Source organism: Ictalurus furcatus, chromosome 8 (genome assembly GCF_023375685.1).
Source record: "Ictalurus furcatus strain D&B chromosome 8, Billie_1.0, whole genome shotgun sequence".
NCBI classification, from domain to species: domain Eukaryota; kingdom Metazoa; phylum Chordata; class Actinopteri; order Siluriformes; family Ictaluridae; genus Ictalurus; species Ictalurus furcatus.
The window spans coordinates 4547802-4571571 of record NC_071262.1 but is presented as its reverse complement, the minus strand read 5'-3'; the positions used below and the strand labels follow the sequence as shown (position 1 = coordinate 4571571).

The 23770-nt window shown below is 40.7% G+C and overlaps 2 protein-coding genes, 1 long non-coding RNA gene and 2 other non-coding genes across 5 annotated transcripts in view; all 5 read right to left on the bottom strand.

Moving 5' to 3' along the window:
* Window positions 1-467: 467 nt before the first annotated feature.
* slbp (stem-loop binding protein) lies at window positions 468-9945 on the bottom strand. The gene is made up of 8 exons (XM_053630675.1): window positions 9707-9945; window positions 7515-7634; window positions 2070-2174; window positions 1915-1977; window positions 1676-1816; window positions 1413-1562; window positions 1049-1154; window positions 468-938 (listed from the first exon to the last, which is right to left on the bottom strand). Exons 1-8 carry the CDS (start codon window positions 9868-9870, stop codon window positions 870-872), a joined length of 918 nt encoding a protein of 305 aa, XP_053486650.1. The 5' UTR covers window positions 9871-9945; the 3' UTR covers window positions 468-869.
* An 840-nt stretch (window positions 9946-10785) lies between these two features.
* On the bottom strand, window positions 10786-13688 carry LOC128611966 (uncharacterized). The gene is made up of 6 exons (XR_008386651.1): window positions 13546-13688; window positions 12498-12572; window positions 12135-12182; window positions 11984-12031; window positions 11782-11811; window positions 10786-11518 (listed from the first exon to the last, which is right to left on the bottom strand). It is a non-coding gene; the product is annotated as an uncharacterized LOC128611966 (long non-coding RNA).
* Window positions 11878-11948, bottom strand: LOC128612119 (small nucleolar RNA SNORD63). The gene has a single exon (XR_008386685.1). It is a non-coding gene; the product is annotated as a small nucleolar RNA SNORD63 (small nucleolar RNA).
* On the bottom strand, window positions 12251-12454 carry LOC128612118 (small nucleolar RNA SNORA74). The gene has a single exon (XR_008386684.1). It is a non-coding gene; the product is annotated as a small nucleolar RNA SNORA74 (small nucleolar RNA).
* A 5321-nt stretch (window positions 13689-19009) lies between the features above and the next one.
* fhdc2 (FH2 domain containing 2) overlaps window positions 19010-23770 on the bottom strand; it is a 17733-nt gene continuing 12972 nt past the window's right edge. The window contains exons 9-12 of the mRNA XM_053631367.1: window positions 22992-23062; window positions 22732-22849; window positions 22429-22593; window positions 19010-20634 (exon numbers count right to left, since the gene is read on the bottom strand). Of these exons, the coding sequence (XP_053487342.1) occupies window positions 19171-20634; window positions 22429-22593; window positions 22732-22849; window positions 22992-23062 (1818 nt within the window). The 3' untranslated portion in view covers window positions 19010-19170. The remainder of the gene's footprint in view (window positions 20635-22428; window positions 22594-22731; window positions 22850-22991; window positions 23063-23770) is intronic.

Sequence of the window (23770 nt, the reverse complement as noted above, 5' to 3'; positions counted from 1 at the left end):
TATTTCCCTTCACTGGAACTAGAAGGCCTAAACCCGTTCCAGCATGACAGTGCTCCTGTGCACAAAGCGAGCTCCATAAAGACATGGGATGACAAGGATAAAGTAGAAGAACTTTGCACAGAGCCCTGACCTCACAACCACAAGCAGAATGCTGTCTGCACACCACACCTCATCACCCAACACCAGTTTCCTGACCTCATGCACGCTCCTATGGCTGAACTGGCAAATCTGTCTTCCAGAAGATCCTGGAAAGAACAGTAGAGGTTATTATAGCATCAAAGGGGACTAAATCTGGAATGGGAATGTTCAACAAGCACATATGGATGTGCCATAATTTTTATTATCATATGAATGACATCATTACAGAAATTAGACTAGTACAGGTAAATTGATTAATTCTAAAAGTTAGAATTAAAGCATCATCATCTACCCTAAATGTACTCGAACACATTAAAAACACAATCTGGTCTTTTCAGATTAATTTCTTTATTTCAAAATGGTGGCCCTTATAAAACAACTGGTTAAATATTGAACAGATGCATTGTAAATGTCAAATTTACAATACCATAAAAAATAAAAGCAATACTTTGCAACAATTATATATGAAAAACAAACACTTTGATATGAAAACCTTGCCCATATGGAGAACAAATTTTTATTTTCAACTAACATTACATAGTTTATGAATTCACTAAGAATTTTTATTTTTTTTTATGTATTTGAGATGTACTTATTTTTTGTAAAAAAAAAAAAAAGAAAAAAAAAGAAAGAAAAAAAGCAATCATAAACATAGAATATTAACAGTAAAATCAGGTGAGGTTCAGTGCGTTAACAGTTCTCTCGCATTATCAGAGCATCAGTGAGAGCAGTTAAGCCATCTCGGCTTCGTCTATCTTCATCATCTTGTGGGGGGTTCCTGAGTCCCGCAACAAATCAACCTGCGTTAAAAAAATAAGCCGCAAAATGGGTAAGTCAAGTCTTTTCAATAATTTGCTGCACGCACAATCAGTGTTTTTTTTTTTTCCAGCATGTTAGTGTTCAAACACACCTCAGGGAATAATGAAGAACTACTAGATTTTGAGCTCGATGCTTCTGGGTCAGGATCCACTGAGCACTCCACGTCCAGCTCAAAGTCCATGACCTCGCCCAGATCTCTGAACAAGTGAAACCACAAGACATTTCAATACATTGCACACATTATCAAATAAATTTTAAAAATCTGCAAAATATCAAGTACCAAAATCTCAAATAAATAAATAAATAGACATAGAATTTAGCAAATTTTATACACATCTCTTTATTCTGAGGGTCATTATGTTTATTAAAAAAAAAAATTATAATAAAAAACGTAAAAAGTATGTTGATATAATATGACCGTTAACAACAACAAAAAAAGGCAAAACAAAACCTACACAGCTTGCAGATCGCTTCCTTCATCAGCAGGAGGGTCCCATGCATGAAGTTTGACTTTCCACAGTTTTATCTGCTGGTCCCAGGAGCGGCGGCTGTATTTCTTAAATTTGTTGGGAGTTCGTGGATGAAGCCCTGGTTTTCTCAAGTGCCTGGAATCAGAAGTGAAAGAATTAAAGACCGGTATTAAAAAAAAGACCTCTTACACACACACTCAGCATTCCTAACTTCGTTAAAATCACGACACATGCTTTATTCTACTCACTTGGGAACTTCTTTAACGTATCTGTCATAGGCGAGGGTGTTCTTCCCATAGTTAATCTGCTTTTGTCTCCTCATCAGGACGGTCTCGTCAGTCTCGATGTCCCCGGGTACAGGAGAATCTCTGGAGTCTCGTGAGTCTGAACTGTAGGCACAGCACAGAGATTATTACACACACACACACACACAGACAGACAGACAGACAGTACAAGCATGTTGACACTAAAGCTGTAAATAGCAAACCTTCCAGATGACATTTTCCTCTCTCTTTGAACAGAATCTCCAGTCAGTATCCGCCGTCTGTAACTAAACCGTTTAAGAAATGTTTAGCGATTAAAAAAAATAAATATATAAATTCAAATGTCTTAAGAGTAAAAGTTAAAATAAAAGCAACTGACCGCTCCATGTCCCGTCGAACGCTAGTGCGCATTTCGTCATTCTCCACCTCCTCTGCCCAGTCTCTTATTCTCGACATAGGTCCTGCACTTTCTGGAGTTGTGAAGCTGGAAAAGCAACAATAGCAAGATAGAAAGTCAGGTGTGAATGTTACTTAAAAGTAAGATGGTGTGATACATGCTATGGCATGTACAGGGTGTTCATATGTTGATCCTAATATGTTTATGCGTGTGAATTATGGGGAAGGATGTTTGAACCAATATGATTTATGGGTTAAAGAATGTGCTTTCCCTGAAAAGTGTAGTTTTAGCCTCAGACAGTTAGAACAACTGAAACTTAATTTAGAGATAAAGGAGAGAGAGAGACCCCTAAAACAAAGAGTGAAATGCAGTTTTTGGCAGACTGGAAGGTATTTGCTGAAGAGCAGAGCAAGGCACATAAAAGAAAAAAAATGTCAGCCAGGGCCCTCATACGTTTCTCAGTGTGCTAAATTGCAGAAAGCCGATCCCGACCTGGACTCCGCCCCACCATGACGCCCACAGCCAGTAAGGAGGGAGGAACCTGCAGTTTCGGAGGCACCTCCTCACAATGAAGCGGCCCAGCCTATGCCACTCTATCCGAACCTGTCAGAACTGAGCCGCCAACCCCCACCGAACTATGCTCCAGCCGTCCTACCTTCACCGGTGGCGTTACACACGAGATCCCAAGTGAAGGGACCAACAACATTGCTGCCTGAGGGCTTCAGACCAACAAAATCAGACAGAGAAGGGACAGTGCACGCCATGGTAAATGCCCCAATGCTAGATGTGGCCACAGAGAAGGAGGCCCTATGCTAGTTCACAGACCCTGGACATTGGAAGACATCAGGAGCAGCATGACGCATCTGCCGGCGCTCCGCGAAGTAGGAAGACGAAAGTTTGGGGATGAACTTCAGATATTCTGCAGAGAATTCAGACCCACCACTCATGAACTACGACTAAAACTTGTTATGGATTGGGTCAAGGTTTCACGTGAATTCCCAGAGAACAATGTCCGCCTGATCAACCCACGATGGGATGATGGAGTCAACACAAGGTACAGAGCACAAATCACGGCGTTCCAGCAGAGGCTGACGAACACCTTTCCTGTGCGACTGGACATGACAAAAAAAGCAAAGTGCAAGCAGCAAGACTCAGAGACAGTACCTGTCCAGGCTCACTGAGATCCATGATGCAAACTCAGGCTTTGAGAAACCCGACGCTATGGCAGATGGGCAGGCGGCCGTCACAGCACGGGAGGCACATCTCAGAAACAGCTTTATGAACAGCATGAAACCAGAAATTGCCGCTATAATCAAACAACAATGTATCACCTGGGACAACAGAAACCTTACACAAGTGGAAAAGTATGCAATCCACACGGAGAAGCTCTGTGAACAGGAATATATGCACACACCCACATCCAACATTAGTCAGACTGACAATTCACAAATGTCTGAACCAGTCATGACCCTTAACCTTTTAAAGTATAATGCCTCTCCTTTTACACAGTTACCATGTGTATCTCTTGTAGTTAATGGGCAAAGTGTCACATTTTTGGTAGATTCAGGAGCAACATATTCAGTAGTAAAACACTGCGAATTAAAAGAATCCCCGAAAATGAGTTCACGGTCACTGCGCTCCATGGGTGTGACAGGACATTCAGTATTAGAACGTTTCTCTGAACAGCTAGTTTGTGAATGTGAAAATGGGAAAAGAGTAACCCACCAATTCCTAATTTCGTCTTCATGTCCAGTCAATCTACTGGGCAGGGACTTAATGTGTGTTCTACACTTAAATTTGATGTCCCCATCTCAGGGACAATAACTGATGACTCATCTTTGGGAACTGCATTTGTTAAAGAAACAGAGCTCTGTGTTTATCAATGGTCCATGCATAACAAGCCTAGAGCCTGTGCTTGTTTGTTGACGTTGACACATGATAAGATGGATAACTATGTTGATTTCATGCTGTCCTCTGCCCTTCATTGCACAGCGCAAGTACATGAAGTAAGAGACTTTAATTTTGAGAAAGAATGGTTTATGGATATTCCAGAAAGTGAAGAGCTGTACCTATATTGGTATGACAAATTTTGTGCATGTTCCGTCAAATCGAGTGACACGCAGTTGCGTGCATTTTTCGTCCCAGAATCAGCACCCCACATCTCATTAGCCAAAATAAAGAACAAACAGTAGAAAGACGTGGGACGGTGGGTCAAATTATAGACTGGGAATAGAAACCCACCTCCAACATGTGGTGCAGCCCAACATTGGGAGTTTGTACAAAATTCTTTCAGGAAATGTGCAAGGTTAACCGGGATGTAATAGGTCATGATAAGGGAATGTTTCTGAACCTTGGGACAAGTCCCACACCCCTAGAGATACACCCACAATTGAAGAAGTTGCCTCTCAGGCTGTGGGCCCAAGGGAAACATGACATAGGCCTGATTAGAAGTGCACCACCAGTCGTGATCACACCCAAATCTGACTTTAGGCCCAGACAATCTCAATACCCTCTTAAATCAGAAGCTATTGAGGGCATTGGACCAGATTTCAATTCATTATTGAAGGCAGGGGTCATTGCTCCCTGCCCTGATTTGTCAGTGCACACTCCAATATTTCCGGTAAAGAAAGCAAGAAAACCCCCACAACCTGATGAATGGAGATTTGTACAAGATTTGCAAGCGGTTAACGCAGCAGTCAAACAGAGAGCTCCAGACGTGCCAAATTCTTACACCATATTAAGCCAGGTTCCAGGAAATAGCGAACGGTTTTCAGTCGCAGATTTAGCGAATGCGTTTTTTCAGTATATCTCTTGATAAAGACAATCAGTTTCGGTTTGCATTCATATTTGACAGACATCCTTACACTTTCACTCGCTTGTGTTAAGGGTATTGTGAGTCACGAACGATATACAACCAAATGCTTAAAGGACTGCTTAGCACCTCTACCACTTTCTCCAGGTCACAGTGTGAAACTGACACCATTAAATTGTTGCAGCATCTTGCCAAAGAGGGACACAAAGCCAATCTCTCCAAATTACAGTATGTACAACAAGAAGTGGGTCATGACATTTCTGCAAAGGGAAAGAAAATCTCCGCAGACAGAGTATCTGCAATCCAGAAGATTCCCAAGCCTCTGACAAAAGAAACAAGTTCTCTCTATCCTAGGTATGTGTATGTATCGAAGATCTTTCATACTAAACTATACCATTCTAGAAGCACCGCTCAGAGATGGCATATGCAACAGGTTGGACAGCTCATTCTCAGGTAAGTTGGATCCAGTCGCTGCAGAGTTTTCCATGTGTACGTGCAGTAGCAGCAGCTGAGAAAGCTGTGGTGGCATCCAGAGACCTGGTAGGTTACTCAGAATTGAACCTCTTGGCTCCACATGAGGTGTTGTTACTCCTACTTGAACAGAAAACCTCACACCTTTCCACCCAATGGTGGCTGCACCATAACACTATACTACTAGACATGCCGAATGTCACTATAAAACGATGTGCTGTCCTTAACCCTGCTACTCTTCTTCCAACAGAGGGAGACGGGAAACCACATGATTGTGTCGTACTGACTAACAAACTCTGCTCTCCTAGAGTCGACCTGAAAGATGTTCTATTGGAAAATTCGGATCTGATCCTCTTTGTGGACAGCGTCACGTGACCCATAGACGGGTAAAAATCGAGTGGGCTATGCAGAAGTGACCGCATACGAGACGGTCTGTCAGGAAGTCTCCCCTCAAACCTTTCAGCACAAGCAGCTGAACTGTATGCCCTCATAGAGGCATGAAGACATGCTGAGGGACAGTCAGTAAATATCTACACAGACAGTAGATATGCCTTTGAGGTAGTACATGATTTGGGGACAATTTGGAAACACGGGAACTTCCTGACGAGTTCAGGAACACACATAGCCCACCACAAACTAGTCTCTGAGCTGCTGGACACAGCCCTACTCCCCAAAACTATTGCAGTATGCAAATGTAATGCGCACACTAACAAATTAGACCATGTTTTCCTAGGAAATGCTCGAGCAGACAGTGCAGCAGAAAGAGTGCATGATGCACACACTTTTACACAAATTTGGTATTTTGCTGATCATGGTGACAGGACTAAGGTGCCTACGGTGAAGTTATTTCTATAGGTCCCACATAAGCCCGCAAAGTTCTTTAGTAGACTATTGCTGCAGATTGGACGACAATTAGTAGTTAAAAAGCCCATATGCCAAGATATTTGCTGCCGCTGTTAACCGTTCTGTATCGCCTTTTGTCAGAAGAATCAGAAGAATCATTTCCGCACAACGTCACACGCAGACACATAATGATAATTCTATCATTGAACACATGTGGTCTGCGATACGCAACCCTCCACAGACTAGCGAGATGGGGTTTGATTGGCTGAACTCAGTATTCGGGGGATGGGGCTCATGGATATTAACCATCTGTCTACCAATAGGTGCAATAATTCTTCTTGTCTTGCTCATTTTGCCTTGTATAGTTTCTCTCGTTTGGAGCAGTCTCTCACGCTCGTTGAAATCACTAATGACCAAATGCTGATGTTGACAAAGACTGAGTACGATCCCTGTGATGACCAACCTGACTTGTATCCTAAACCTGACTGGGTATCAGATTCTCCCAGCGACACTGACGATGATGACCCATTGACATCCATTTCACACCTATTGTAAATATTCCTTTGACCACGATGATCATTTCACCCTAAATGAGCTTTCTTGACTACAGGATACTTTATATCCACAAAAACAGCCTTAGCACTTTCATTATGTCTGTATCATGTTAAATTCAGTTGAACCGTGAAAGGATTCTGAGGTCCTGATGTATTCACAGCATTGTAATTTCTGTTCATTTTAGTTATCATATTTTGTAATGACAAAATGGGGGAAATTACTCATTTTTACTTTGTAATAAGTTTGTTCTTGTTCTGTTTCATTCTCATCAGGGGATAACGCCAAAGAAGGCCATGTCATGTCACTGAGATCAGTACAGAATATTTATCTGCTTACAGAGACACAAACATGTTCTTCTGTTCAAGGTTCATCTAAACATCTTCCAAGATCCTAAAACAAAGTCTGTTTGAACTGCCTCAAACTGCTTCTTATCGGTACACAGAATTATGTCATGCTCTGCGTTTCATATATATAGTAGTGGTTTAGTACAAAGGCTTCAGAGCGCTCTCATTATTCCATCCTGCTTTATTCTATCCTGTATTAACCATCTTTCTGTAATAAACCTTTCTACCTTCAGAGGACGGATCTGCGAGTGTTATCTAATTTCCACGACAATGGTCATCCATTTTTTTTTAACCAATTGAACAGTTCTGCTAGTTCAATGTGATGTGTGATGTTATTGAGGGTGTAATGATGCATATAATTTGCTCTTTAGTCACATTCATGTGTGCACTGCACCACTTTACCATTCTGGCCTGTTCGATCCTCTTCCATCTGAAGTGTGGGTCTCAGACTCATCGCGGGATCTTCTTACGTTCCCATCAGCGTCCCGTTTCCTGCAATGAGACCATCTTTGTCCTTTGTTCCTGTCAAAAAGTAAATAAAATAAATCAAATAACAAGTTGGATTAAACGGAAGTTAGTTTCATTATTATATTTGTTGCCACCAAAAAGGCTCAATTTTGCTGCGAATTTGCTATGCAACTTGTGGAGCAGGATTTCATGCTTTTTTTGTGGACTTGTGTTTAGCTGTACTCGTGTTCGACACATCAAAGAGTACTTCGGCTGAACGCGCATTGTGAAGGGATCACATGACTCTGCCTGGCCCTAATTTGAAGGAAATCTGCAGTAAGCTTCTCCGAAATACTCTGGCGTTTGCTCGATTTTGCGTTCATTTCCGTGTCTCGTTATCCATGACATCAACCATGACACTGCTTCTTTTACGATCGCGTCTATGTCGGCTGCCGTGCGATCTCCAGGATGTGCTGCTCCAGCTCTCAGTCACTCAATGAACAGAGCAGATGCAGAGAGAGGTGTGAGTGCAGCGGGAAAGCAAGACCTCGCGCTTGCAGGACAGTACTGGCCACATGTGGAAAGTTGCAAAGGTTTGTCCAAAAAGTCACTAGGCACTTTTTTTTTTGGCAAAATAAGTTGCTAAAAGCCAGTAAGTTGGCAACACTGGTCTGCACGGACCGCTAGATAAAGGCAGACTAAGCTCCACCTCTCCCCAGCAAAAAGACAATACAGAAGGAGAGGGAACGTGGGGATTTTCATTTATGCACATACAAATGATGCCCTTTTTTTTCTTGAAAACAATTTGTGCCCCCTTCCCATCTCCCCTGGGTTGAGAACCACTGGCCTAGAGGATTTCCCCTTTCAGAAAAGTCTTTTTTCTGGTTAAATTGGAGAAAAATCACAACCCACCATTATCAAAGCTGTTAATAATAATTATTATTAATTATGATCTGGTTTTATCAGTCATGTGAATTGCACGGGTTTAATCCGAATCTCAGAAACCTGTCCTGTGAGTAACATCAAACCAGACCTAACATGATCCCATGGAAAGTGCAGAAATATAACGCTCTACAGCGCTAATAAACACGCTTATCGCTGTATGGACTTAAAAAAAAAAATCAGTCTAACATTCGAATAATCTGATTATGTTCATAAAATAAACCGAGAACCTCTGAGGAACCCCGTTATTCCCTTAAAAGAAAAAAAAAACGGGTAAATGAACATAAAGACAAAGCAAGGGTTTGTTCAGGAGGTTCTGCCCTTTCCTAAACCTTTTAATTTCCAAATTGTCAGTGTTCAGTCATTTCTAACTGAATGAATAGTAAATGTTACCTGTTATTATGATGATGATGAAGGGTTTGTTAGTGGTGATAATTATGGGATGTCCAATAGCATCTTGGTATGTAGAGTCTACACTGCTTTAACACTGTTTTGTTTTTAATTATTATTTCCTTTAAACCGTATATATTTTTCCCCAGACATGTTCAGAAAACTGTTGTCTTCTAACTACTTTTCCAGCTTACCATTTATTTATTTTAAAAAACATTAAAAATGAGGACCATGTAAACAGCACTTTAGTGTCTGGGCGCCATTTTGAAGCCATAAACAAATCGGAACTACAATGGGTTTAAAGCTTTAAGTTGACATACATACAGCAACGGTGCTTTTAGAGATAAATAATCTAGTGAAAATATGTTTGGAAACACGTTTCTGATATAAATGAGATGTTTATTTACCTAGCGTGTAACTGTTAGCGAATTATCGTCCCGAACTAGCACACAGAGCTAACTATAGAATAAGATACTGTGGATTTTATGCTTTTTATATACACACACACACACACACACACTATAAAACATAGGACAAATGGAAAGAAATTAAGAAAGGTATAGGACGATAAATACAATTAAAATGTTAACTGCAACAGACTTTGTATAATAAGGTGATTAGCTCGAGAAGCAGCTAGCCTTCCGCGCAGTTAAAAAAAAAAAAAAAAAAAAAACCCGCGGTTTTGTGTGAGCTCGCGGGAACAAGAAGCTGACTGAACCGCACGCGCATATCTCCATAATAAAAACACACACATACAAGCATATTTCCCTCACTTACTTTACGCAGATCAATGTCTGAGACTCAACGCCGTTTACCTGTTTTCTTCAGTCCTGCAGTCACTGTCGGCGCAGTGTTTATAGCGAGAAGACATCGCTTGTTGACGGGGAGCTGAAGGCGAGACGGAAAGCTGCGGAGAGTTTGAGAAAGCGCGCGCCTTCGCTCTGTGGCGACCGTCAACAATGAGGTCACCCGACAGCATTCTGGGTAAAGTGGGAGTGCGATAAACCCCGCCTTTTCGAAGGAAGGAGCACTGCTCGTGACTGTAATAAAGTTGGCTTGATGTTGGACGTTCGATATTCGCAGATATGCGGAAATTAAGGGACCGTCTCTAAAGTTACATTCGACATTGTTAAACACGGTTCTGTCTTCAATAGCATTTGAAGGGAATGACTTACAGTCATATAACCAACTGTGTAGTGTTCATCTAGGTGTCAGATATAATGTACACCTTTTAGTTTTTTGATATTTAATAAACTATTAAATCACATGAATTTATGATATGAATTTCACTACAGAATGGACCAATACACAAAATATACCATTATTTAAAGCTCAATAGCATTTGAAGGGAATGATGTACAGTCACACATCCAACTGTAAACTGTTCGACTAGGTGTCAGGTATGACTTATTTGAATAAATATCAGAAATCTAAAAGGTGTGCGTCATACCTGGCACCTATATGAACACTTTACAGTTGGCTTCATGACTGTACACCATTCCCTTCAAATGCTATTGAGCTTTAAATAATGGTATATTTTGTGTATGGGCCCATCCTGTAGTGAAATTCATATCTAATTTACATGTGATTTAATAGTTTATTTTATTAAATATAAATAATACACCGTCCACGGTGTACCCCACCTTGTGCCCGATGCCCCCTGGGATAGTCTTCAGGTTCCCCATGACCCTCAAGGATAAGCGGTATAGAACATGTATGGATATAAAAGCACAAACCAGAAGAATTTGCTTTGCAGTGCCATTACTTTCAGGAGACTATAAATGTTTTTTTTTTAAAAAGAGAAAGTTTAAGCATATACATCCTAAATGACTTGATCTTATTAATGCCAGTGTCAATAGCGGTCAATGCCAGGTGAAATCCATAAGCACAAACCTGGAGGAACCAACCTTTATTTCGAGATGCAATAATGCATGTTATATAGCAACAGGTTATTTTAACATACAAGCCTAAAATGTGTGCAGTATGCACTGTTCAACTCTATAAAGTGACAGCTTTTACATATTTGGAAAATTAAAGAAAACACATTTACTGTCCATTTCAGTCAGAAAATAAGGATTTAGGTCATAAGCTTTATATTAACAAATTTTTACATTACATGTATAAAAATTAGAGAACACACCTGCTCCAAATAAACAGATGTTTAAAGATACAAGCTAAGGGTCACTTACCATTAAAATGTACTCTAAATTCTTAAACTTGTGTTAATTTCTCCCCCTAAATAAAAATATTTATTCAAATTTATATTAAGAGTAACACCACTGTATTTGGCAGCAGTTTGTGAGCAACCCTATACATCATGAGGCATATCGTAGAAGTGTATTTGAAAACTGATATTCCTCATATTGCCCTTACAGACTCCACCCCCCCCCCCCCACTCCAAATGTACAGGGCAGGGATACTGCAGAAGCAGGAATGCGAAACACTGCTCCGAAAAAATAAACTGAATAGAACGCAGGCTACAAAATAATTTCAAATGAACACAGACATTCATGAACACTGAAATTCCACTTTATTCTTCAACGGGTCAGGTCTTTAACAAACACGGAAAGCATCAAGTCGGTCTTCCGTGATCTTGCACAAAATGAACAGCCTTCCCCAACATTAACCTACACAAAACAGGTACACAAAAAAACATAAGTCACATGTACATCACCAAAACAGTTATTTATTTATTTTTTTTAAGTGGCATAAAGTGAACAGTTGTAGCAGGCCTTCTTGTCAGGTTCTTTTTGACTGCACACACTAAAACCTGTGCCAGTCCTGCATATGCTATCCCAAGGTTAAAAAAAACATCACGAAAACACACAGTTTATCATGATGGTATCAACTTGGGGTTTATGCTTTAAGTGAACAAGAAGGAATGCCTCACCTCATTCCTCTTGCACCTACCGCACAGCACCTTTGAAGACGAAGAAGAGTTAGAGGAAACCCAACAAAATGTCCAGTAGGCTTCAGAAGAATTAATTATGCTCAGTGGTAAAAAGTTTCTTCACTTCACAATAAGAATGATGTGTTGAATTTGGTTCGTCACGGCATCACTTAGGTCTCATCACAACAAAGGAAAAACTCACCATGCTGAACCACAGCTCTTAAGAAAGACCAGGAATGCCTTCTGCCTGCTACAAGAGTGCAATTACAGTAAAAATTTGCACTCCTCAAATAACACCAAACAGCTCAGCTTGTTCAACAGATTAATTTAGTTTAAAATTTAAATCCCCTTACCACTCAATTCAGCAGGTCACGACCATGTGTCTAAGGAACTCGACATATCTGCAAGAGACGACTCGATTAAGATCACCTTTCATTCCCAAACACACAAACAAACATTCCATCATGTTAATGTTTGCCCACAGACTAGGGCGGCCCACATGGGTTTAAGTGAGCAGCCCACTCTCAAGTGGACAAGACTCTACCACGGCTGTGCTACAAGACTGCTAAAACAGCAAGCCCTGAACACAGCCTAAACAGCAGTGCCTTTCTTTTCCAGCAGAGTAACACTAGCTCAGGCACGGTTCAGGCCTGCACAGCTGACTGCCGCTGGAGTAAAGGCATATTCAACCACTACAGGAAGGTCACTCAGCTTACCAGCAGTGCACTCGCACACAGTGATCCGGTGATCCACAGGATTCAGCCTGGAGAAGGGGTGGACAAAAGCACCATCTGTGAACACAAAGTGAAACGTGATCATTAAAAAAAGATCAAGGGCATAACCATGGTATGGACATTTGGCAGGGGGTGTCCAATGAACTCGATGGGAGGATATGCAAGTGAATGTAACCTTAATAGTCAAAAACTGGAACTGACGTTAGCCTAGCCTACTTCATGGGTGTGCAAATAACAGTTAATTGACATTAAGAAACCAAGCCATGGTATGATACCTTCTATATTAAGCTAAGGTTACCTACAATTTAGGTGTCTTGTTACTTACTGTCTGGAAAAAAGCAAAAAAGAGACCTCATGTTCTTCTGCACTTGGCTGCGGTCTCCATTTCTTACAGACTGAGCTGCTAAAATACATCAACGAACTTGCGTTGAGTATGGGCACAACCAAGTGTACAACTGGAGGGGGGGGGGGGGCACACACCGATTTTCCTTAAATATTAAAAAGGAAGACATAAATAAAATAGACAAAGAAAAGAGAACCGTTGGCAGGGTTCATTAAATGGGGACATATAGAAAATAATTTTGTACTGTATGGGGGGGGGGGGGGGGGAGGACGACAGATTGGAATTTCCTCAACAGTGGGGGGGACACGACCCCAAAGAACGCGTGGCTACGCCCATGAAATAGATAAAAGGAAAAAACAAACAGAATGATAACTCTATACAAGAGAACTGAGCATCACTAATTTCCGGTATCTGAAGGAAACGGTGAGCTGATGATCAGTAACAGACACGAACACGTGGTGCGAACAGAAAAACTCCTTAAACAATAACTTATCTAGTTCTACACACATGTAAACGCAATGAAATGCACCCTACCAGCTTTGCAACACAAACACGACGCCATTTATTCACACAATAAGTGACTTCTGTACTATGCAGAGCTTAAAGTGCGTCAACTACAGCGCTGTTACCAAGTTACACTTAAAGACATACTGTAAAGAATAATAATAATAACCTAAAGCATCTCACCATGGCACTTTTAAGGAAGAACAAGCCTTAAACAGTCACAGCGGAGCGCCTGTGGAGAGGAGTGTCATACAACATCGCCATGAAGAACAGGAAAGACTGGGGAATGTCGCGCACAGGATTTATACACCACTGAAGAAGCGCGTTGCATGCTGGGATAGAACCCTCACTACCGCTAACAACTGCTAATAATCTATCGGCTTTGTTTTGGTATTATTATTATTATTAGTGTTTTTTTTTCTATTTAATTTTAGCATTATTATTATTACTATTATTTTTATTTATTTATTTATTTATTTACTATTACTATTTTTTTTTTTTTTCCTGACAATCTACTGCCCACACTCCAGTCCAGTAGGTGGCGGTAATGCACCTTTAGTGGTTTGCCAACCGCCATTAAAAACAAAACGAAGAAGTTAAAATGTTAGTCTCGCGTTTGCCTTGCAATTTCAAATCTTTGTAGTATATTTGTGCATATTATTTGTATTTACTTGCTTCTTTTGTTTTCATAGCATTTATACATGTTTCTTTTGTGATCTGTGTTGAATTTTAAATATATGATAGGTAGATTGATAGATACAGGAAGACAGACAGCTTAATTAATAGATAGACACAATCAGATGGACATACATAGATAGATAAATATATACAAGCAGACAGATAGATACAAGAAGACATATAGATAGATAGAGAGACAGTATGGACATAGATAGATACAGGAAAACAGACAGATTAATAAATAGGTAGACACAATCATATGCACATACATAGACAGATAAATAGATACACTAAGACATACAGATAGATAGATAGACAGACAGATTAATTCATAGATAGATAGACAATCATATGGACATAGACAGGTAAATAGATACGGGAAGACATGTAGATAGATAGTTAGATAGGATAGAGGAAAACAGATAGATAGATATACAAACAGTATGGACATAGATAAATAGATACAGGAAGATGGATAGACAGTATGGACATAGATAGATACAAGAAGACAGACAGCTTAATTTATATATATATATATATATATATATATATATATATATATATATATATATATATATACAGACAATCAGATGGACATACATAGATAAACATAAATAGATACAAGAAGATAGATGGATACAGGAAGACATACAGATAGATAGACAGTATGGACATAGATAGATACAGGAAGATAGACAGATTCATTAATAGATAGGTAGACAAACAGTCAGATGGACATACATAGATAGACAGATAAATAGATACAGGAAGACATACAGATAGATAAACAGACAGACAGATTAATTAATAAATAGATAGACAATCATTGAGTCCCGCCAGGGCCGTGTGTGTGGAGTTTGCATGTTCTCCCCGTGCTGCGGGGGTTTCCTCCGGGTACTCCGGTTTCCTCCCCCAGTCCAAAGACATGCATGGTAGGCTAATTGGTGTGTCTAAAGTGTCCGTAGTGTATGAATGGGTGTGTGAATGTGTATGTGATTGTGCCCTGCGATGGATTGGCACCCTGTCCAGGGTGTACCCCGCCTTGTGCCCGATGCTTCCTGAGATAAGCTCCAGGTTCCCCGTGACCCTGAAAAGGAGTAAGCGGTAGAAGATGGATGGATGGATGGATAGACAATCATATGGACATATATAGATAGATAGACAGATAAATAGATACAGGAAGATAGATAGACAAAGACAGATAGATAGACAGACAGACAGATAAATAGATACAGGAAGACATGTAGATAGATAGGATAGAGGAAAACAGACAGATAGATAGATAAATAGATACAGGAAGACAGATAGATTAATTAATAGATAGATAGACAGACAATCAGATGGACAGATAGATAGATAGATAGATAGATAGATAGATAGATAGATAGATAGATAGTCAGATAGGATAGAGGAAAACAAACAGATAGATAGATATACAGACAGTATGGACAGATAGATACAGGCAGACAGATAAATTAATTAACAGATAGATAGATAGATAGATAGACAATCAGATGGACATAGATAGATAGATAGATGGATAGATATATAGATACAGGAAGATAGATAGATAGAGGCCATTCCACTGAATGGGTGCAATTTGCTTGTTGTAACTTTTTCAAATGAAACTTCATTCCGTTCTGTGTCTAATTGGCCTTTCTACCCTCTTATATATATATATATATATATATATATATATATATATATATATATATATATATATATATATTCCCTTCATTTTATTATAAGACTTTTATTCTAACCTCTTTGCACAGTCTAAGGTAAAAATCCAAGAATAATTAGATAATATTCAGATTGATTCTGTAACTGTACACTAGATGGCGTTATAAACCTGACTGGCTGGCGTGACTGAACAGAAAAACTCCGATTATATGGTATTGAACAGTCAGTCTTGCTTATTAAGGGTTACATTATTTCTAACAAAATTGTACAAGAATGCAAAAAATTCCGGTGAAGCTGGGAGAACTCTTTTTCTCCACATTGTGGACAGAAATCAGAAATTGCTTGCTATCAGAAGAGTGAAACCTGTAATTGAAGTCAAGTATTAAGAAGGCTGGATAATAACAGTTGGCCAAGATGTAACAGTCTCCTAGGTTGGCCAGCTTGGCCTTTATTTAGGCAGCTGGCAAAAGAGATGTGTTTAATGTTATTATTATTATTATGTTTAAAGATCCACAATGTAATTTTTCCTTAACGGTGTCATACTTCCTAACTTGTTAAAAGAACATCTGGAAATGAATTAATAAGGGAATTTTCAGCATGTGATATCTTAATGCAAAAAAAAAAGAATAAATAAATCCATGTTTATAATGTTTATTGAACAGAGGAACATCTCCAGGAGCGAGGGTTCGAATCCTGCCTCTGCCCTGTGTGCATGAAGTTTGAATGTTCTCCCCGTGCTTCGGGGGTTTCCTTCCCCAGTCCAAAGACATGCGTTGTAGGCTGAGTGGCATTTCCAAATATCCGTGGCATGTGAATGTGTGAGCGATTGTGCCCTGTGATGGGTTGGCACCCTGTCCAGGGTGTCCCCTGCCTTGTGCCCCGAGATCCCTGGGATAGGCTCCAGGCTCCTCCATGACCCTGTGTAGGATAAGTGGTATGGAAAATGGATGGATGGATGTCATTATTCCTCCTTGTAGCACGTTTTTTGAAATATGCTACACATTTTCAAAAACTTGTTTAAACAACTAACCTGATGTGAGAATCAGAGAAAATTGTATTACTATAATGATTTGATAAATTACTAAAGGTGCAGAGTGAGCCTTTTAGCAATATACATCATTCTAGTAATTCCGAAGCTTTATTATGCTAAATCTAGAATAAAATCTTAGTGTAACTTACGCATCACATTTATCACTGTTCTCCAAGTGACAAGACCCAGTCTTGATCTTTCTATATATTTAAAACAATACAATGTTTCCTAGCCCATCATTCACCTCCTCATCCTTTCAGTCTCTGATGTCATACGCACAGGCCAATCAACGCTGTTAGGACATCCTGACTGATGATCAGGCTTTTACACATGAAGAGACACCAAGTTTTATTGCTTTTCCCCAGAGATCTGGCGTCATTCTGTCTCATCACAGGAACTTTCCCACTGAGACCCCCAGACGGACATTTGTCCCCTCTTTAGGCAGGGTGGAATTCTCCAGGACAGCCCCAGCATCTCCATGGCAACGATTAAAAGCTTGGGGGTGAGTGTGTCAAGAGACGGAGGGGGAGAGTAAAAAGAGACGCTCAGCCGAGCTGAAGGGCAGGGCACAAAGGCTGATAAAGAGCAATAACCGTGGAAGGGGAAGTATTTAGACCTTGAAAACGTGTCCGTCTTCTTCGCTTGTCCCCTCTTTGACTAAATACCAGCATCTGATAAGGATGATTTCATGAACATCTACTGGATCATGGAATCCTTATTGGGAGTTTTTATGGAATATGAATTTGTAATGAGTAAGAATGCTGATATAAGCTCTGAATATCAGCGGATATCAAATCTTTCTAGTCCTGACATCCTCAACATACCAGCTGACTCGGTCAAACATCAGGCAAAACTGTAGTCAGTTTTAAGAGGATGTGTTCTGTGTTCACATAGAAGATCTGTGATGTTTTGGTCAATGTTTCAGAATGGGCAGGAGATAAGATCTAACATTTTTAAGGCCACATCAACCCAATATCAGCATTCAGGATTGACATCTCAAGTGGGTTTCCTTCCACCTGCCAAACCATGCCAGTAGGTGGTTCAGATAATCCAAATTGCCCCTAGAGTGTGTAAATGTGTGTGTGAACGTGTGTGCATGGTGTCACGAGATGGACTGGCATCACATCCAGTGTTCCCAAGACGGGCTCGGGATCCACCATGACCCACAACACAATAAAGCGGTTACTGAAGATGATAACCAGGTGTACTGAATCGAGAGTATTCTCTCTTGAACCAAGACAAAACCGTTATTTTCAACTTTATTTCATATTTTTTACTTTTACAAATACAAATATTACAATAGATATTTTCAAATGCTTCAACACGAAAATGCAAACTTCATTATTAATCTCTCAGGCCACTTAAAGTGCATCAGGTTGAGGAAGTCAAAATAATACAAAAAAAAAAAAATAATAATAATAAGGGCACGCCCCATTCCAAATAGATAGCATTTCACACACCTCTGTCCAACAGAGGGAGTAAATCATACAAGGCATTATCTCACATGTAGCTTTGGGACTGAATTAAGACCTCCACATATACCTTCACATAGGCTACAAAAGATTCATCTTACAATGAATGACTCTGTACCTAATTTGAACTAAAGTTGCTCTGACCTGGTGTAAGGACCGTTGGTCAGAATGTGGAATCTATCTATTTAGGTAGACTAGTATTTAAAAAAAAAAAAAAAAACAAACAAACAAAAAAAAAAAACACAAAAAAAAAACAAAACTATTTTTTATCAGATTTAGGGCCTTACACCACAGCGCCGTGTCTCATTCTACCTGTTCGGCATTTACACTTAATGCCACGTGACACACTGAAACTAAAGCAAAGACATTAAGACATTCAAAGCTAAGAACACCACATATGTTCTGGTCCAAAATAATAGCCCTTATAACAAGCTGTAACTCCTTTTTGATTTCTCTCCAGAGGCGCTCTGTAACCCGCAGAGCATGATAGTGTTCAGAGGTAGTGAGCAAAGCTGAAGGCAGTTCTGCGTCCAGCTCTGTGGATTGTTTCTCAATCATTAACAGTCACCCTGCTGAAAAGTGAGGCAAATCACATAGGGACACCTGATTCAGTGGAAGACTCTGAGAGGAGTGACTATCCTCCTAAGGATCCTTTTCCATGCCCTGGTCTCAGGCCCTACCGAGCAAACAGAATGAATGGCTCCTTTATTGAATGGCATTTTGGATAGACAGAGCTAGGGGACAGGACTGAATTGATGGATGGGGGGGGGGGGGGGGGGGGCATTGGAGTCACTTCAGTTCAACCGAGTACACAGGTTCATTCAATCCCTCTTGATTTTAGTACAAATACCTGCATAAACAATCAGCTTAAAGTCACCTTAATGGCAAAGATATCTCCAGAAGTCCATTAGTCAGTACTAACTGAAAATATTAGGAGGTCAAACATCATCTCCACATGGGCTGAGTGGCAGCTCGTGGGATTTTGGGGCCAGCAGTCCTTGTGCCTGGTGTTGTCTTAGACGACGCTGTGTCTGCATTCTTGGCCGATTTGGCTTTGGCTGCATTGATGACTGCAGTCCGGATGGCCTTTGTGTTAGTAGCTGGACTTGGACTATGGATGGTGCGAGTCTGACATGGGCTGTGGGATTCTGAATGGGGCGCAAACCGCTTTGAAACGCGCAAGGGTGAACCCCTAACCAACTGCTGGTGACTGCTGGGAAGTGTCTTCTTGTTCTCTGGGCTGGGTTTTTCAGCAGGTTGGCAGTTCTGCTTCACCAATGCGTCAGACTGGGTGCTTGTTTTATCCCTCGCGCTGATGCTGCGCTTCAACTCAACCTGGATGTTTCTGGGCCGAATGACTGGTGACGAGCGCATGGAGACAGAGCGCAAAGGGGTTAAACGTGATCCGCGAGGTGTTGCAGGTCCCTCAGCCGAACCTGGCTCTGGCTTGGGACGTGCTTTTGGAATTCCGGAGCTGTTACAAGGCCCGGATTGTGAGGCCAGTCCCCTTTTGGAGGGACTTTTGTTTGGCGTTTTGGAAGCACGCAGGTCATCCTTAGATTGGGGGAAGCTTGCACCATCTCTCTCTTCAGCCTCCAGTACTTTTTTCCATTTCGAGCAATGGCTTGGTGCTGCCCGGTGTCCAGTCGGTGAAAGAGCTTCATAGGAGCGCAGACCCTTCACTAGAGTGTGGCATTCCAAGGTCTCACCTACCCGTGGGTACATTCGCTCTCTCTCTGGGCTGACTGGCCCATCTTCCTGCGCCTGCTGAGGTGAGATTTCTAGATGACAGGATCCCTGTGAGATCTTTGCATTGTCCTGAATGGCCACTCGGTCAGATAGCAATTCCTGGGTGCTAGCTTTAATACAGTTTGTTTCTGCAACCGTGTCCGTCTTTACCTGCGTTTGCTTTTCAGAAGCTTTGTTACCCTGTGTTTCAACTTTCATTACCTTGTTAGAGGTGAGTCCCATGACTGGTGAGGTGTTCATCTCCCTCTCTCGTTGTATTCTAACAGTAGCGTGTGGCGTGGCTGCCGTATTTCCGTCAACGTCTGTTTGCGACAAACATTCCTCTATATTAATTCCATTCAAATCACTTGTGGTATTAAGACATTCCTTCAGCGAATGTCTCCTAAGCGGAGAATTTCTACTTTTGTCCTCCGATTTGAGGGGCTGCTGGAGAGCTTTGTTCTGAAAAGAACTGGGGTCCGAGCTCTTCTCGTGAAAGCTGGGAAAGCGTTGTCTGCGGAGGCTGCGGCGGCTCCAGGTGTAGCTCAGGTTTCTCTCAAGCGTGCGCTCCAGGTCGTCAAGCTCGGAGCCGCTACAGACTGCCAGCGAGCGCCGTTTCTCTAGGTTCTCCCGCTGCCGCTCTGCACGCCTCTGCTCCTGCAGCTCACGCTCAGCATTCTCCTGAGGCACAGTGTGAAAGACTAAATATGAGAATGTATCAAAGAACAAAAAATAGCCATGGAATGCATTTTCGAAATACGCATCATTAAAACATATCTCCTACCAAACATCCCATAGGACTGTTGTCACTAACCCTCTTCCGTAAGATCTACCTTCCTGCAGGTTTCCTCGAACACACCTGTTTTAGTTGATCAAGAACTTCTTAAGGCAATGATTAGATGGGTCAGGTGGGCACGATTACGGTTGGAGCTAAGGTCTTCAGGAAGATAGATCTCCAGGAACAGGGTCGATGACCACTGCCATAGAACATACGTATATGTAAACAGCACCCTCAGACCTCTGCATATTGTTTTAGACCACGTAAATAAAATAATTTATTGAACGAGGCAGTTGCTCCACTAGAAAGTCCAAACAGACCCCCAACTTTCTGATTCCAGCACGTAGGTGTGTTAAGACTCAAGACCTTAAAACTAATCATTATTATCCATTGTATTGTAGAGCACGTGCGATTTTTACAGAAAAGAATTCGTGCTTTTCTATACAGGCGAAAAACCTGTTCACACAAAACGCCCTTATGACAGAATCCTAGAAGCAGTTCAATCAAAAAAAAAACCAAAACACATTTCTATACAAATTCATGAATTCTTCAGTCAACAGGGTTTACAAGTGAAGTACTAAATCCCTTTTGTTATAATATGATAGTTGTGTTGGTCTGATGTCATGTGTATACCATGGAGAACTTCGCTAAGGTAAAAGTAAACCGAAAGAGTTTTTTCACCATATTGTTGGAGGTTAAATAAATGTCGTTTTAGTAAAACTTTTTTCATATCTATCTCATCCTAAGACCTTAAAGCCTGATTTATTACGCAAAAGTCTGCCTCAGAAACCGAAGCATCGAAACTTAGAATTTCAAGCGGATTGTAAATACTGAAACTATTTTAAACAACCGAGCAGTGGAGACAAACACTACATTTCCTCAACACGTCTTTGAACTGATGCATAAAACCGGCAAACTAAACAATGACCTTGGCTGCTCTGTGATTCAAACAGTTGGTCAATTGCTTTAAAGAAGCTCAAATGCCCCAATTCATGCTCGCAAGTAAATGTTTCCCATTAGACTATGTAATTATGCATAATCCTGTTCGCATGATTAGTCTCGCCTTTTAGCACTTGCTGGCATTTTATTTACATGGAAACAATAATGACCTTTCACATATATCATATCATATAGCATTGATTGATGGACAGCTAATATTCTCCTCCTGTTCTGAAAGACTATAAACACGCAGGGCTTTCCAAAGTTCGTTACAGACGCTTCTCAGAATCAGCTCTAATGAAGCATAAACCAGGCATTATTACGGAATGCATTTGTGTGAAACATTTACATATTTGAAACATTTACAGTCAAATTAATTGTGGCTGCAAACAGTCCGGTCGCACGTGCGCTCGTCTTCTCTTGACTTTCTGCCTCTAAAACCGCAGTGAAGCCAAACAAGGGTAACCCGATCTTTATTTAATCTCTATTATTGTTAATAAATCTAACCGCAAGCTAGGCTAGCTAATACTCGCTAAGAGTGTATGAGAGAGTTATGGTTACAGCGTCCGCATCGAGTGAGGCTCTTCTTTGTACCAGAACCAGCTAACGCATTTCTTCTTTCAATGTTGATAAATATTGATAAATAATACATCGTTTGCGCTAATCCCACAAATGCAGTGGCTAGAGATTACGTTGAAAAAAAAAGGATTTATTTAAGATTTTGTGTTAGGAACCTCTGGCTCAGGTGGCGTACTTACTCGCACAGCTTTTTGGAAGCGATGGCAGAAGCAGTGAAAGATGCGACAGGCCTCCTCCAGCTTGAAGGAGCTTTCATCTTCACAGAAGAATTCAACCAAGGCCTGGCTAGTCTTCCGCAAGCTTTCCACCTCTTCCTCAGCTTCAATCAGCCTCACTTTTGCAGTCTGGTTTAAAAAAAAAAAAAAAGGACTGTAAAACGCTACCTGGATACGACTACACATTTCACAAACATCCACAAACCATAGCGTTAACATCATACTGAAATCGCCATAATAGGTGCGAATAACTGCTCCAAATGTTACCTCGAGGAACGGTCTCATCTGCTGTTCAATCTCCGAATCGGTCTGCACACTGATTTGCAGCGTCTCTATTCTACTGTGTAAGCGGGACAGATCCTCCAGCACGGACTCCTCCGACAGCCTAACACGGAAAGAGTCACATGTTCATTTTAATGCAACATTTTTCTACTAAATGTCATCGCATGACCTTGGCACTAGCATAAATGTGAATAATACACCTGCAAGAGTTCGTATGTGGTTTACAGACTGCTTAAATAACTTACCTTGATGCTGTACCGACATGACTCAGCTGGCTGGGAAACGTCAGCAGATCCTCGTCTTTCTTCACAGCCTCCTGAAGCAGTAAACAAAAATCCCAATTATTTATTACACACAAGCAGCGGGGGGTAATTTCTTTATCAATGTTGAGAGATAAAATCTGAATGGGGGTCTACAAAAATATCCAAAATGGTATATACACAGTATCAGGGTTGTAATGCAAGGATACGATCTGCACCTGTATCCTAATGCTCCAAATATTCATATCTGTTTATATTCAGATTTAAACCCAAAGCGGGCATGGCCGAAAGAGGAAAGGGTTTTAATTTTAAAAAAATAATAAAAAAAAAAAATACAGGTAGAAAAGCCAGCACTGTATGCATGGTCTGTAAATTCAGAAATGTGCTCAGGACTATTTAAAATTATCACCACAGGGTTATTATTTTTCTTATTTGTACCCGTCAGCCATATTTTCCAATGAATTTCATTGACTATTTCCCAACATATGAATAAACTAGTAGTCTAATTTAAACCAGTGCGACCGTAAGGAACGCCACGTGTTCACGTTAATGGATGTGGTCTTTATTGGTTCCGTGAGCTTTATATTCGACGGCTTTCTTGCGCCTACGTGGAAATAAAAACCCATTCTCGCTCACACAGTTTCTTTGTTGTGTCCAGTGGGATCACAGTCCCGTTACCCACTGTGAGTCTGAACTAGATGCCCTGTGAACTTCTCTGATGCCGTGTGAATCTTTCTTTTTAAAAAAAATAATACACTAATGAA